General features: G+C 46.7%; 1 protein-coding gene across 2 annotated transcripts in view; it reads right to left on the bottom strand.

Moving 5' to 3' along the window:
- LSAMP (limbic system associated membrane protein) overlaps window positions 1-16,236 on the bottom strand; it is a gene marked incomplete at its 3' end in the record, with an annotated part of 316,434 nt that overhangs the window by 158,091 nt on the left and 142,107 nt on the right. For both annotated transcript variants that reach the window (XM_082013989.1, XM_082013990.1), the window contains exon 2: window positions 11,413-11,645. In XM_082013989.1, the coding sequence (XP_081870115.1) occupies window positions 11,413-11,645 (233 nt within the window). The remainder of the gene's footprint in view (window positions 1-11,412; window positions 11,646-16,236) is intronic.

Below are 16,236 nucleotides of genomic sequence, written 5' to 3'. Positions count from 1 at the left end.
CAGTCTAACAAGGGGACAATCATCTTGAAGAGACTCTCCAGACTACAGCTGCTGCTGCAGCACCTGCATGAGGGCCATATGGAATTCAGGCTTAGGATCTTGCTTCTTGGCTTCTCTCCCTTCAAAAGGCTCTTTGTGTGTTTTACTTCCCCTGTCTGCACTTAACACATTAATGGATATACTTGCTGCATACCAAAGCTGACCGCTGAACCTCCCAGTTAACAAAACATGAGTAGATGTCCCACTCACCCCCTAACTCACAGTACAGTTTACAATACTCTAATCTCAACATACAATGTCTTCTGGTGACATAGTCCTGGTCTCCCTGCAGACAATTTTGTTAATGCATCCAGCAGCTAGCTCGTGACCACCCTTCCAGGCAGAGTGCTACTAACCTCTCTTATGCACAAGTCAACCATGGACAGATGCCCCAGGCCCCCCACATCACCCACTCCCTGGGCATATCTGAGTATCCATATGCCAGGATACTGTGAAAACAAACTCACTGGTCTTGCAGCCTGAGTGGCTCATAAGCTGAGGGCACCCAAAGGTGAGATGCCATTACGTTAAAATCACTGTTCCATGAGAGTCCCTTCCCCACACATTTAAAGGGAATGTCTCCTTACCTTATTAAAGGCAAGAGGTTTTTCTTATACTGCTGACAGAGAAGACTCAGAAAGGAATAAAGAAGATAACAGGCTGTCAGACGCCCAATTTATGCACCCCAAAATGAATAAGTCATTCCAATTAAATTATTTGCCCTAAATTAAAACTTATCACCAAAATCCAATTCTCATTTCATTAAAGAGGACCTCCCCAGTTATAATTTTTTTTTTCTCCATAGATTTTTTTTAGAGGTAGTCTTCATAGAACGGGAAGAAAAATGTAGTTGTAGTCTACTTTTCTGTTTGAGGAGCCACGAAAAGTTTTTTAAGAACTGCTCCTCATTCCAATATGTGTGCACATAATAAATTAAGATATTCCTAGAAGATTCTGTGGAAGACTGGAGAAGTACAAGATCATCCCATCAGACGATGTAAGGGAAATTTGATACATGAAGAAGGAGGGAATTTTAAAAGTAGCATTGTCCAAGCCTCAGCAGCCTCAGCCTGTTGACATCAGAACTGAGAAAGCTTGCAACCCACATTTGGGGATCTCCAAAGGGTCCTTCAGCAAAAGCTGGGCAGAGAAATGATGGCACTCCCGCTGTGTCTTTGAGAAACCAACCGATTTCTTGATCGTATTCTCAGGCTTTCACACACCACTACGCTTTCTCAAGCAGGGCTTGGTTCCTCCTACCACAGGTCTGCCCGCTGACAGCTTGAAATGTGACAGGCAGAGACCCAGCGCTGCCGATGAGAGTGGCCACGTGCTCCTGCTCCCTCAGACTGCCCATGCCAACCTTTGTTTCCTTCCCAGGAACAATCTTTCTCCTGTTTTCTGTTGGAGATTAACACTTTTTTACCTAATATTCGTTTTTGAAAAGACATTTTCAAAAGCTGTGGTTGGGTTTGGAGAAAGTGCTCCCTGCCCGAATACTCTGTAAATGGAAGCCATATGTCTAAGTATCTGTTTCTTTTTTGTCTATTTTGTTGTGTGCACATTTGGCAAGTTATTTTTTCCCCTTAACTATCACATCTCAGGCTTTATTAAACCAAGCTGCTATTCTGTTATTTTGGAGGTTTTTTCCCAAGCAACCAAGTACTGACATTTTAGCGGCTATACAGGAAATGTGATATTAAGTCATTATTTTCTCAGAATGTTTCTTCACTGAGTGAGTAAGGAGCTGCTACGGGGGTAGCAATTTCAATGTTTCTAAAGATAAAACGAAGAGCTAGAGTACTGAAAAAGCCATCAAAATCCAAACCCTGAAAACCTATTACTTAATACAATTTATCATTTGTTGTTTTTGTGGATGCAGCTGGAGGCTCACCCTACAAGGCATAGCATGCATACACACCAACAAGACAGACTACGCATCTGCTCAGGAGTAATGAGGGCCAGCAAATGGATAGAGACAAATGTCAGGAGCACACACTTACTGCGGGACGGCTGGGGTCAATACGTCCCATGCAGACACACGCATGCGGTAGGAAGGCACAGCACAGAGACCATGCCTACCTGCCTCTCCCCACTCTTCAAATCCTCAAGTCCATTTTAAAAGGATAGTCTCATTTTAGAAATACTATCTCCTTGTTCCTTTTCCTGAAATGTCAATTTCTTTCTTTCTGTAATTCACTCATACTAAATAGTAAAATAGAAAGCTTTTAAATTAGGAAATAAATTTGCTTTTTTCTACAGGCCCCGATGTTGTTCTTGAACTGCTGGCTCAATTCAGGTTTATTTTACAAGCTGTTTCTAGCCAATTCCAATTTAAGAGGAAATCTTGGCTCCAATGAAGTAAAATTCCCTTTAATTTCAGTGGAATCAAGATTTTGATCCAGGTTCTCATCCACTAATACACAGCTACAATGAGTGTAGACAGTAACACAGCAGCCAAAAACACAGAATATGAGCTGGTGGACCCCAGGAATCTGGAATTTCATCCCATATGGAGTTTTGAGCATGGCAGATTTGCAGTATTGACTCCACCGGCACCAGTGAAGTAAGAAAAACAGACAAAAGGAACGCTCTGTTCCATGAACGCTGGAATTAGCAAAGCCTGGTTTACCACAGCTACATGTCCAAGGTCCTGGTGCCTCATACCTCAGAAAACCTCCAAAGCTTTCGACCAGTTTTAGTCAAGGTGGCACCCACCAGCTGGCATGCATGTGGCTCCAGACCAACCTGCAACCATACAGGCTTTTACACATCCCATCAGTAAGGGATGCAGGAGGAGACTGGAGTCCACTAATGAGAATTTGAGGTGCAGGAGCTCTTGTTTGGGCAAGGTCACAGCAGGTATATGGGGTGCTGGAGTCAGCGGAGCACAGGACTGCCAAGCAGATGGACAGGCAAACAGCATAACCACACAAATAAACACATACACACTTTGTTTCCTTAGGAAGCCAAGATACTCCCAGTATCTCTAGGGTTTAGATATAATAAAAGCTCAACTGAGCGAACCACAAATGTGGCTAACCTCAACCCGGCAGCATTTGTTTCAAATGAAAGGAAGAAAATAAAATGGACAGTAAAGCTATGGAAAAAGTTGATCTGAGAGAGAGAACTGTGGAGCATGGTTAACCTTAGCTTTCATCTGTACTGCAGGTAAAAACGTAAGCTGATCCTAAAGTTTCTAGCAGAGACTAGCTATATAACTTTTCTCATTATTTTGAGTTAGAAACCCAAAGCTTCAGATCTTTTTCAGAATTTTTTTAAAACATGTTTTTGCTCATTTTCAAGCTACTAAGCAGCTACAGGCCTGCTACGTAAAATGAATAAGATACTTATTCCTGGTTATACTAGCATTTTTTTCCTGCAAAAAGATCTCAAGGGGACGCGGGAAAAAAATGCTTCACTCACTACTGACAAGACACGGGCCATCATGGAGGGAGCAAGCAGTGGGAATCTATGACGTAGGATGTCAAAGGGACTATATTCTGTTGTGGGCAAATTGCATCAAATTTCAAGGCTCACAACAGGTCAAGGCAACTCTGTTGTGCTGCCATTGTCACTACTTTTTCAGCAGTGGGAGCAGAAACACACTTGGCTTTACAATTAATGGTTATTTGCACTCTCTCAAGGGTTGGCAGACTTGGTGGTGGGACTGGATTCTTGCCGTGTTTGGGGTTAAGAGCAAAATATTGTCCCTACTCCACTGTCTTACAGTCCAGGCTGAGACTTGGGACAGTAGACTGAGACAACTGGACCAAGAAATAACAAGGCAAAACCTTTCACAGCACTGGTGTGGATCTAGAATCAGCTGATCAGACAAAATCACACAAAATCGGCTGATATTGCTCTAAAGACATCACTCAAGCTAAGCTGATTTATATCAGCAAGGAGTTGAATTATCATTATCAAGATCCTTACTCCCAGCCATAGGAAAGCATTCCATGTATTTTACGGAATAGTTCTTTCTCCAAAATGAGTATGCATTTTTGAAATATTCTGTTTTTGTCTCCTGCCTGCACCTGCAAAGCAAGCACCAAAATATTTCCAGAAGAACCTCCTGATTTATGCTCTAAGAAGTGCTGAGAGCCAACCTATGTAACAGAGCCAAACCCTGTGCTGCATAGTAACATTCCAGCCATGCCTGGAGACAGGAAAACAGAAGTTAAGAGGCATCAGGATGCTATGGGGAGGCCATAAAAATATTAGATGGGGAGTGGCAGGAAGTTCCTTGGTAACCTATGAAACACCAGGTGCAGTTTCCTGCAATTTATGAGTTTGGGCAAAACAAACCAGCACAGAAAACCTAGAAAGATTGCCACCAGTACTGCTGTGTGCCTGAAATTTGGGAATTATTTTGCTGGTAGGAAATTACAGTCCATGGTAACAGTGGAAGGGGGGCAGCAAGATCTACTGTGCTTCAGTTCCCCAAGATGATTCCCTGCTCTCTCAGCTTATTTTCCCCATCAAACTGATCCGCTGTCACTTCCTTCTGAGCACACTGGTCCTGTCTCTCCCAGTCCCTGCAGTAATCTGAATTTATCTCCTCCCTCCAATCTTTTCTTCTTCTCCCCCACCGCTCCCAGTAAAATGATCTTTTTTCTTCCTCCCAGAAAATTCATACTCCCATGTTATCTCATTATTCTTTGCAACAGCATGCCAAATTCCTTGTCATTTTCCCACTGGGGCTATGTCCTGAAAAAGATAAAGTGGTCTGTGCTCATTCTTACCTACTGCAGGCTCACTGGAATTGAAAATGCTACAGTGTTAGTGCTCAGAAAAATCCCTCCAAATTCTGGGCTCTGCGCCCACAAAGCGGGGAAGCAAACACGTCTCGGAGAATGGCACCTGACTCCAACATCCTTACTGTCTGGCTAGCAAAGGAAAAATAGCTTCAGCTCTCTTTGAATTGCTCTGCTTCCAGCACCGCCTGAAGGAGTGGGAAGGCCAGACATGCCAGGGAAAGACCAGCTCCCACCGTGGCTCTGCTGAGCTCAAAACCAGACCAGCTCTGGTCTCCCAGTGACCCATTGCAAGCACTGACAGCCACCAACCCGGTATTCTGGCAGGGAATGAACTCCAGTGGAGAATGACAGAAAGGGGTCTCGAAAGACTGAAAGGATGCATGGCACCATATGGACTGGTCAGCCTGGACTCCCCTCTACAGCCAGTGGCGGGAAGCTGACATTTCCACTGGTCAATTCGTCTGATGAATTTTGGATGGCCACTTTAAGATGAGCTGGACTGTGTCTGAGAAGAGCCTGCTTCTCCTCACTAATGACGAAGGGAGTCCAAGGTGACCCAATTCCAGTGGAAACATGTACATTTGGTCAGATGAACCCTGCTCTGGCTTATTGGCTCAGGTCTGAGGCTGGTGACCAGCAGAAGTTACTTCCACCTGATACCTGACTTCAGGCTCCTATAAGACACATTTGTGTGCCTTGCTCCAGTTCTGCTCAGAAACCCTTCTCACAGTCCAAAAGTCTAAAGCATAACCTTTCCCTATTTGTCCTCAGCAATGAGGGCAAGGGCTGAGAGGATGGTGGACAACACCCTCCGTCCTCAGCCCTAGACCCAGTTCCTACTGGAGGCTCACTGGCAGAGCAGTGCTTACCCTGGGGAAGCCTGGCTGGCTTCAGCTGCCCCTCTGGGTAAAGGATTTTGCTCTGTGGGGCTTTACCAGTCACCGCACAAAGTCCTTTAATTTCAAGGGAGTGGACTGGGAGGGGGCACAGCTAATCTACCACATAGAGTTAATAATAAATTGTCTATGGTTAAATCCCAGCAACAACAAATACATCTTTATACAACTTTGAAACAATGAATGGTCAGTCTGAATCTTTGCAAGCAAGGAGCTCTACAAAGGCAATGCATAATGGAGAAAGGCAACACCCTGTGGTTCTTTTCACACACTAATGCCTATCAGTTTGAAAGAGAACTGTAGGCTTTGGCCTTTAGCTGCTATACATTTGACTTTGAGTTTGTGATTAGGGCTGGGCAGTAAACAAGAATTCCTCTTTGTGAAAATTTGCTTCTGATGTTTCCAAATTTGTTTTTGTTTTGCCAAAATGACAAAGCTGTTTTGATTTTTTTTCATGAAATAAACATTAAAATAAGGGAGAGCCCACGTCCTTCGAACAGCCAATAACTGGAAATCACAAGAAACGTTAGTGAGCCTGCAGGAGTCCCAGGCTCCGAGCAAAAATGTGAGCCTGAGTTCTCCATACCTCAGCTGAATGCTCTAGCATTTAGGTAGGCTGTGACAATGCTCTACCTTTTTCTCTTCCCAGTTTTGACCAGAAAAAGCATCTCAGACCTGTAAAACCTTCCTGACTAAATTTTAATCAAAGCCAAAACCAGTGAAATGTTTTAGTTTCACTGAAAAGTTCCCAGCCATCTCCATTCACAATGATGCCTTGCTATAAAGGCTTTGGACAGCAAATACAGCAACCACCTGCTTGCTCCTAGTTGAAAGAGTTATTCCTTTAGCATGACTTGGGCAAGCCTAAGTCTTTACTACAGAAACATTTAAACTCCATGCCTGCTAAGATCTCTGTGCTTTTGTGCCTGTGACCCTGATGAGACAAGTAGGGACTACAGGCATTACACTTAATGCCCGAGAAGGGCTCTAGGATACAGCCCTAAAAGAAGAACCCAAGGCAATGCTGGGAAAGGGTCAGCCACTGCGTCCTCATTACGACTCATTCTCTTGTAACAAATTAGTCAATATACTGCAACAAATGATTAAACATCTCATTTGTAAACACCTAGAGGATAATAATAAAATAAAGGAAAAAATATGCAATGTACTTTTGGCAAGCACATATCATGTCACTCCAGCCTCATTCTCTTTTTGGTAGGATATCTGTCACAGCAGATAACGTGGGAGCAGTATGTGTGATAATGTGATATACCTTGACTTCAGAAGGCCCGACAGTCTCTTGAGCAAGCTGAGAGAACATGGTGGATGTTAAATCACTATCAAGATGCTTCAAAGAGCTGCAATCAACAGATCACTATCCGCTGGGGATGGAGGTTTTAGTGGGTTGCTACCACAGTCTGCTTTTGTGCTCTGATCTCTTCAGTACTTTAATTAACACCTTCATGATGGAACAGAAAGAAGGCACCTGACTTCTGTTGATGACACCAAGTTGGGGGCAGTTACAAGTGCTTTGGAGACCAGGATCGTAAGTAAACTGAAGAAGTGGTCTCCATGGAGAAACCAACTAGATGGCATCCAACAGAAGCTAGCACAAAGCACTATGCTCCAGAAGGGCTGAAAAAACAATTAATGCTCAAATACAGAAGTGGGGACTGAGCTGCAGACTGTGCTGCAGACCAGTAGCAGAGAGTTAGAGAGAAGCAAAGAGATTAAATAAGTGAAAGCAATGAGGCACTCATAAAAAAAGGTAAACCTCATATTATTCTGGGGTTAGGGAAGTGAAGCATGATATGCAAAACATGGCTGGTACATTTATCTGCCCAACTGAGTCCTAAACTGGAACTCTTGCTTCAGTTTTGGACAGTACACTTAAGGAAACATGCAGACTAATCAGACAGTAGTGAAATACATATGACATAAGGGTTGGAAAATACAACCTGCAACAAGCAGTGAGCCTGTTAAGCTGGACTAGACAGGACTGGGACACAGGCGTTAATGGGCTTCTAGCAAGTAAAAGGCAGTTTTGGGGAAGAGAAGGAGAAATGACCACAATGTATCTTCAAAGGACCAGAAATAATTGGCAGCAAAATCATATGTTAATGGATCATATGTTAATAGAAGTTTTCCATGTGCAAGGAGAGTGAAATAATGCCATGCACTTGGCAATGCAGGCACAGGGTGTCTTCAAAAAAGACATGTTAGGGGCAGCCACTGTATAACTGATCTTGTCTCACTGCATGGGGGAGGACCAGACCACATCTGGTGGATCCTTCCTTTGCTCCTCTGATCAGACCCCAACAAAAACATCTGGGGTAGTAAACGGAAAGAGTCGCTAGTAGCCATTACACCCCAACTGAGGCAGCATGAAATGCTTTGAGTGAGTGGCAGTTCAGAGGACCTCTTCATGCATTAACCCCAGTGCAGAGAGTGCAGTACCAGCATCTGGTAGCAACTGAGCTGGGCAGAGACAGCTGCCTCCAGTTCAACCCACCCTACAAGCGGTGCTGCACCCCAGGTCAGAAAGACAGAAGAGATGGCCACAGTTACGCTAATGAATCTTTTGCCAGTGAATGCCTACTTCTATCACTGGAGATGGCTTTGAGTTTGAAAAGGAGGAAAGACTTATAAGAGGACTTTTTCTACTTTTAGCTGTCTATCAAGTTGTGATTTTTTTTAAGTGTCTTTTCATTACCCTTCTTTTAGACCTCTGCAGTATGCCCCAGTTGAGAGCTCTCCCATCAGTGGACATACACACTTAAGCCAGAGAGGAAAGGAGCAGACTAAGTAGGCTGTCGATGCAGACTTGTGCTGGCTGACAAGTCAGAATTGGCTCTTCCCTTGGCATTACTAAAGGACATGGGCACACATATTAGAGAGGGGATGTCTCTCTTTCTGTATATACTCCTGCAGCTCTGGGCAGCAGAGTTCACCGAGCGGACCTCACCCCAGGGAAAGCTGATTTTCTTGAAGGAGGAAAGAACCTGCTCCTAGAATGCAACTCCATTAGCCTGCAGTGATCTAAATGCAGTGAACCCTTAGAATACATCAAAGCCCATGTATTTCAGCTGGCACTGTAGACGTGGAATTGGTCGTCTCTAGTTATGAGGGCTCCAGCACCACTCTGGTATCTGCCTACTTGCTAGTCTCTGATATAGCTATCCCATTTGTTTCTAGGGGTGGCAGGGACTGTGTTTTCACAGTGGCTATACACGAGGGAGTTGAACTGGGGGAGATTAAGGACCCGTCTTTGGTATACAGAGCAGTGGGGAGCAGAGATACTTGTGACAGTGCTAACTGAGCAGAATGGGAAGCCTGGGGATGGCCCTAAGTGAGCCCATTGCTTCCAGGGCACAAGCAGCTACCACTGCAGGATCTTTCCCTGATAAATCCAGGGATCACCAGTCTGCGCAAAGCTAGCAAGGACCCTCTGACCCTGGCTTGTTTGTTTCCCTGGCTTTGTTTGAAGGGAATCGCTGACCATCGTTCCTGAAATCCTCCTGCCAGATTACCATGCAGATCAGTTGACCACCCTGCTGTTTAATTTTTCAGGACCTGTATTTTCTTTTATGTATTATTTTTAGGTTTGGGATGCCCAGAGCTTCACATAGCCAATGTTTTTAAATTTATGAACACAAAACCAAGAGAAGTAAATGAACTACATTCAATAAATAAAACTGGAAAGCTTAGCATGACTCAATATCCAAATTCTTTTCATTTGTACTAGCGGCAGACTATTTTTCAGGCAGACAACCTGCAAATCTGAGAACAGTAATAATCAATACGAGACAAGGATACTCAGAGAGGAACAGGATATTTCCTAACATATACTATTTTCTAATGAATTAATTTTATTAGTTAAGATTATTTAAACTGAATTATTTCTTAGTTTTAAACTAAGAAAAACATGGCTAAAATCATGAGTCTAATTCTCAGGATTACATGACCTGGGGCTTTGAAAGTAAGCACAATATCACAGTGGGTCTCTCGCTAAATCTGTGGCAGGCATTAAAAAGATAATCCACGATACCTTGTTTACAGGTACCCAGAGTTTAGGTGTGATGAAACCTGAATCTTCTCATCCTCAGAAAGGTGGCAGGAGTTCAGAGCTGGACACCCACAAATTTACGTGAAAGCTTAGCTGGAGAACTCAATTTCTGCTTAGGCCCATATCTAACAGGCACAAATAATATTAATAATACATGTGTGTGGCTCTAAAATTCATTTGTACCTAGATTTTTCTTGACAGGTAAATGGGTATTGTATACTGACAAATCTTACCAGCAATAAACCACCTACAGCTGGTTAGCTACGCACCGCTATAGCAAGCAGTGAGGCAGGGTACACCTCCAGTGCTAGCGAATGCATTTCGCACCGGGCGCACTCCAGCAAACACTCAGACGAGCCGGGAATGCCTCTCTGCCTGCTGGCGCCCGCCGCTCTTCACGCTGCTGGGAGAGGATTTTGCGCAAGACAAACCAGGAGCCTTCTATCTCACTGCGCTCGCGCGTAAAGCATCACCTCTGACCGTACGTCCGGACTTCACCTTGCAGATAAACGCTCAGTACGCTGGTTAGCCCCAAGTTTGCCAAGTAATACCAGCAAGAGGAAGAGTCCCTTCATGCATGCATTTATATCCAGACCGATTCAAACACTCGCTGGGGGAAATAAAATCCGCAGTCTTTTTGGGTTACTAGACAAATCAGGAGAAATAACAAACTCCTAACTGAATGATAATGTAGAAGCTGAACATATCTGTAATATGTATTGAACACATTCATACATACCTATCCATCTAAGCTGCTTTATAAATATTTTAGACAAATAGGCAGATAGACAGAATGGCATGAAGATTAAAAGCAAAACAAAACAAAATTGAGTAAACTCAGTCGTTTGCTATTCTGGTCTGGACAGGATGGAACAAGTAAACTCCATAATGCCCTTACCAGTAATTGGTGAAATCCTTAATGTGTTTACTCTCTGTTATACCAGGAATGCAGGCAGACAGATAGGACAATGCTGGTTCAGATCGCCAAGTTTCCAGCTCCCTATAACACACACAGGAGGAAGGTAGCTAAAAAAGGAGAGGGCAACATACGGTACACGGCAGCTACCTCAGGCACCAGGTTTCACACATGCCTAGCGACAGCGCACCCTGCAAACCAATGACCCAGTACAGAAAAACACACAGGAAAATTAATTCCCCAGCCTTGCAAAGAATTGACAACGGAAGGCCAAAAAACACAGCACAGCAGCTTGTTGACACAAGAGAAAAGAAAGGAAATCTGAGGAAGTAGGAGGCGAAGAAATAAGAGGGCTGTCTGGAAAGAGACGAGGCAAGCACGATGTTCTGACAAGTGTCATTATAAACAAATGCTTTTCCCTCAGTGCCAGAATAACCAGAGCCAGGAGCCAGGTTTGTATTACACTAGAATACGTCTTGGCTTCATTGGTGTGCCCTGCTCTGTCACCACTTTTGAAAGGACAGACTGACAGCAGAGTCAAGCCATGTTACGCTGCAGTGGAAGGGGACAGGCCTGCTGGCTCCTGTTGTAAACTAAAGGGATAGGCTTTAGTATCCTTTACAGCATTCTGTAAAGGATACACAGGCTATTGACCCGGGGGTTTCTCTTAAGATACAGACCAGTCCACCCACTGTGTCCTTCACTCCTTCCTCTTTTCTCAGGCATGTTGCTTACCTTGCACAATCAAGTAAACCTGGGAAGTCTTGGGGTGATGCTGTGTCTGCACTGAACACGTATAGGACCCCTCATCGTAGACATCAACTTTCTGGATCCGCAGGCTGTATTCCAGGGGGTTTCTCTTCTCCAGCTCTACTCGAGGGTCCAGGGACCACTTATCCTCTCCAGCAAAAATTATGCCGGAACGGTTTAACCAGGCCACCTTGGAGCTTCTGTCTTCTACATAACACCTGCAGAGGATGAGAAAGGTGGGGGGGAGATTAACAAACCTCTCCATCATCTCTATGTTGTCCCTTCCCTTTACTACTTTGCTCAGAAACTCCATAGCACACACCTGCCTTGCCAGTGAATCACAGCATCTCCTCACCATCACTGTTGCATGTGAAATACGTATTTCACAATGATTGTTTGAAGAGTTTGAGGACCCTTTGATTCATGAAATCATGGGATTTTGGGCAGCCATGCCTCCTCTTTGTTTTGTCTGTGGCCTAGATCTTCACCAAAAATGACTTTGGAAGGCCACAAGAGATCCTGGTCATCAAATCCCTTCTAACGCTGCCAGTGGGAAATGTCAGAAGGAGTTCTTCCCATATTTCTTCCTCACTTGCAGAAGTTAAGTGCACAAGAGAGTTATGTTCCCAGCTCCCTGCCAGCCTGTAGGGCAGAGGTTCAGGGCTCCAGCTTTGTCATCTCAGGGCACAGCTGCTCCATCCTTCAGTTTCAGCAGCACAAGGGGAAGGAGCTATAGTGTATCTCCCCTCTCCATCCCCTTGACAAAAAACAGCTTTGTGGAAAGAGATTCACTCCTCAAACACCCCCCTCCAGCACTCCCCCCCGCCTTGGCGATGCACATCTGCCCGCTTGTGCAGGCAAGTGTGGATTTCGGGCTGAAAAGGAAAGGCTGCAGGAGAGTCACTGCCATCTCTGTGACACACTTGGCATGTCCTGTCAACATCCCAGGTGAGAGGGAGAGGAGGAATGACAGCTGGGGGCAGCAGGCAGAGGGACAGCAGCAGGACCAGCCACATCCCTGACTGCCAACCGTTGCAAGGCAGAGGACAGACAAGCCCTGTTGCAACTGCAAGGACGAGGTTTTTGCTCCTTGACAGAGAGCAGTGAAGGTGCTGCAAAGACAACTGCACTCTGGCCAAGGCACCTGCTCTGCACCACTTCCCACCTCTGGGAAGTGGTGCGCACAGAAGAGATGAGGAGGTGCCAACAAGGAGGCATACTCTGCTCACCCTCAGCTGTGTCTCATTTGAAAAGTCCAGGGCTGAAGAAAACATGCGGACATACCTCCTCTTTCACCCTGGCAGCTGTACCCACCAGGGCCAGGCTCAGACAGGCTGAGAGGGTTTGCCCTGCAGCAGCTCGCGCCATGTTTGCTCTGCAGATAAATAGGGAAGCTCAGTCTCCAGAGCTGTTGCCCCTTCGCCTCTCAGTGCTCTGCCCACAGCCTCCTGGCATCCAAATAACCCAGCACCTCTCCCCACCACTATTCATGCATGTGTTGTATTTAAGAGAGCAAAGAAAGGGGATAAAGATTATCGCTTCAAGATAAGACAAATATTTGACAGTAGGCTTTCATACAGCCTCTTCACACGGGTCAGACATTTTCCAAGTTCCTCTCTCTGAATGCGTTTCATTCATGCTGCACTGCAGCTGCCGTCCCTTGCGATGTGACCCTACCATTATGGCCGGCACCTCTCACCCCCTCCCTTTCAGCATGCCCATAGATGCTCTCTGAGTTGTTCGGGGGTTACTTGTGGGCAGGAGGAAAGCCAGGCTGTGTGGGCGTCAATGGGAGGCACACCACGCTGATAGCCAAACTGGAAGCAGCTCTGTCTGATCTGACAAACATTTGCTTTAGAGAGCAGCCCAACAGACCCCAGACAGCACCACTGCCATCCAGCTAAGGGAGGGGAGCAAGGGTTTGCCCCTCAGGCCAGAGCCCACCTGCTCAGACAGGCAGGCGCTTGACCTGAGGTGAGCTCTCAGCTGTGATTTGCATTTTGTTTTTAAAAAGCCGCTCTTTGTAAAAAAGAAGGAGGCAGGGGAATCCATGAGCAGCCACTTAGATGTAGAAACCAGCACCATGGCAACATGGAGGTGCCCCAGTTCATTTGTCCACCCCAGGCTGTAATGACCAGCAACGGGAGCTGGAAGTGAGGACCTGGGGAGGGCACTGTGCCCCAGGGCTGGGAGCAGTGGCCCTATGGGGACACCCAGACTATCTCCAGAGCCAGCTGCCATAGGTCGCCAGCCTTCTCTTGGACATGTTTCTGCGAAGAGTAGCAGCACCACCGAGAATCAGGCGTCAGGCTGTTTTCAAGGGTGTTCAAAGCCTGTCTCTGAACATTTTGGATTGGTGAAAATCCCAAGGGGGATGGCCGTGAGAAGCTAAGCAGATACACCGCTGAAGCTGAAGTCAGTGGGAGCTGGAGTTTCTTAGTCACTTCGGAAAATCCCCCAGCACATCTATCAGTGCTGCTGGGCACCAGCGGATCCAGCGCGCTGCACCAGCGCCACCAGGCTCCCTTCCATACCTACACCTACAGGATACACCGCAGCACCCCGGGGCTCTGCCCCGCACCCAGTCGTTACACGCCTCTGCTTGGAGGTAGCAAAGATGCCCCTGCGATGCCCCTAGGGTCAGTAACAGCTCAGCGGCGTGGCTGGAGCAAAGACTCGTCCTCTCGCTCCTGAGGGGACACTTGCCCAAGGACCCTCCCTCCTCTCAGTCAAAGAGAAAACATGTGTGATAACTTGTTCTACACCGCCAAGGTCAGCCCTAGGACAGTGGTCCACAGCTACAGTCAGACAACCTTGCAAGCGCCCCTGAAACAAGTTAGCAGGTGCTACCGAAATTAAGGAGGAGAGAGGAGAGGGAAAGAAGAAAAACGGGAAGAGCAAGTTAAATGGATTTGAGCTGCTCTGTTCTGCATACCTGTTCCTCTCAAACTGTCAGGGAAAATCAATGTACAAACATGGAAATTCCAAACCCTGGCGTGCTCCGAACATGCATCCACGTGGATGATGCATCTCAGTACGTCCGTCTGCGCACACACACCCTCTTAGTCTGCCAGAGATGCCACCCAGCCGTATGGATCACGCTTTAATAAGGATTTATGGTGATGATTTTCACAGTGTAATAAGTGCTAATTCAATACTAATAGAATATTAAATGGCACGTTAACTGACATTTTAACTGCAATGGAATAGGAGCATGGCATCAGCAAGGTATCAAATGACTCTTATCGTTCACTAATAATCAATAATCAAGTTCACAGAGACAGTCAAATGTTTTTCATTAGGCTTATTGAAAGCATTACCATCAGCATCAGTGAACGCTAATAAGCGATTTGCGATCCATCCATTTTGCTTTTCCTTACAGTTTCAGGTTTAATTTCTTGACGTGTGCTGATGCAGATGGTGAGAGGACCAGCTAGTGGTGACGGTCATGCCTTGCACGATCACTGCAGGGACACAGGAACTATTGATCTTAGCACCAGTTCAAACCATTGACACAAATGGACAAAAAAAAATCTTGCTGCCATGCCCCTTTAGCTGCCCTTGCCCTCTGGTAAACATACCATAGCAAGGTTTGGTACCTGAGGTCTTCTAGCGACTGTACCATTTTTAGCTCCTACAGATGCGTTTCCAGTTCTCACGCAGTGGCCAGCAGCTATGTAACAACCAGCTATGGACAGATGGATGGAAACTAGACGTGGAGAAAGGAACCCGGGCCATCCTCAGCCTTGGTTTCCCCGCATACAAGGTGCAGACGATGGTGCTGAGCCATGCCGCGGGCAGGAGGGGATGAAGCTTTCGCTGCAGGAGAATGCTTTGGGACTTTCAGCAGGAACCATTGCCTCTAATGTGAGGGAAGGCTGCCAGGGGAAAAGCCAAACGTAGGATGAAAAGAAAACCCTACGCAGCCCTCTCCACCGCCGTCCCTGGGCTCTGGATTTCAGGCCTGGAGGGGACATCTGGCAGCAAGCAGGCAGGGGCAGGGCAGGAGCTGGAAGCAGGCGCTGCTGCTTGTCCCCTCTCCTCCCGTGCCTGCCGGCCTAACACGCAGCGCTGGGCCAAAGCTGCGCTCCTGCAAACCTGCCTTCGTCGGCTCCGAGGTGAACTCTGCCTGGGCAGAGTTCTTCCCGCACCCCCCCCTTATTGAAAGCATTTGGGCTTATTCCTATGGGCTAAGAAAAGGAGAGGGAGGCCCAGGCATCCGCACCTCCTCTCCGGGCAAACACCGAGGCCGGAGGTCTCACTGCCGGCTCTGCCTCGCTCCCGTCTTGGTGCTTGACTGCTAACCCCAGCGACTCCTGCTCCTCCTCCTGCCGCGGCACCGCGCCATCTTGCTGTAACACTCCTCGCAGCTGACCTGCTCCCTCTCGCTCCAGCGGCTCCTGCCCCTAAGCCTTCCGTCCCCGCTTCCTGAGAGCTGTCATTTGGTTGGAAAGCCCTAGCGTGGGCTCCCTGGGCTGGATGCACCACCGCCCCGGTGAGGGCTGTGCGGGGTGAGGAGGAGGAGGAGGAAGAGGAGGAGAAGGCAGGGGAGCCAGGGGCTCACCCCAGCGCTGCCCCTTCTGCCTCAAAGCAGCTCAGCAGCTATGGCCCTGGGCTACAGAGATGGAGTGGGGGTATTTTATTGCCTTCAGGGGGGGTCTTTTTGGGGTAGAAGTTCAATGGTGTTTGGAAGGGGTGGATCATATTTAGAGCCTACAGTGATGAAGAGGCAGGCAGGAAGGAAGCCCTGTAGGACCTGGTGAAGCTGCTGTTTAAATTATTACTTTAACGTGGTGGGGATTTTACAGC

The sequence above is a fragment of the Phaethon aethereus genome (genome assembly GCF_964289735.1).
Source record: "Phaethon aethereus genome assembly, chromosome: 1".
Classification (NCBI taxonomy): Eukaryota; Metazoa; Chordata; class Aves; order Phaethontiformes; family Phaethontidae; genus Phaethon; species Phaethon aethereus.
This window is presented reverse-complemented; position numbering and strand designations above follow the sequence as displayed.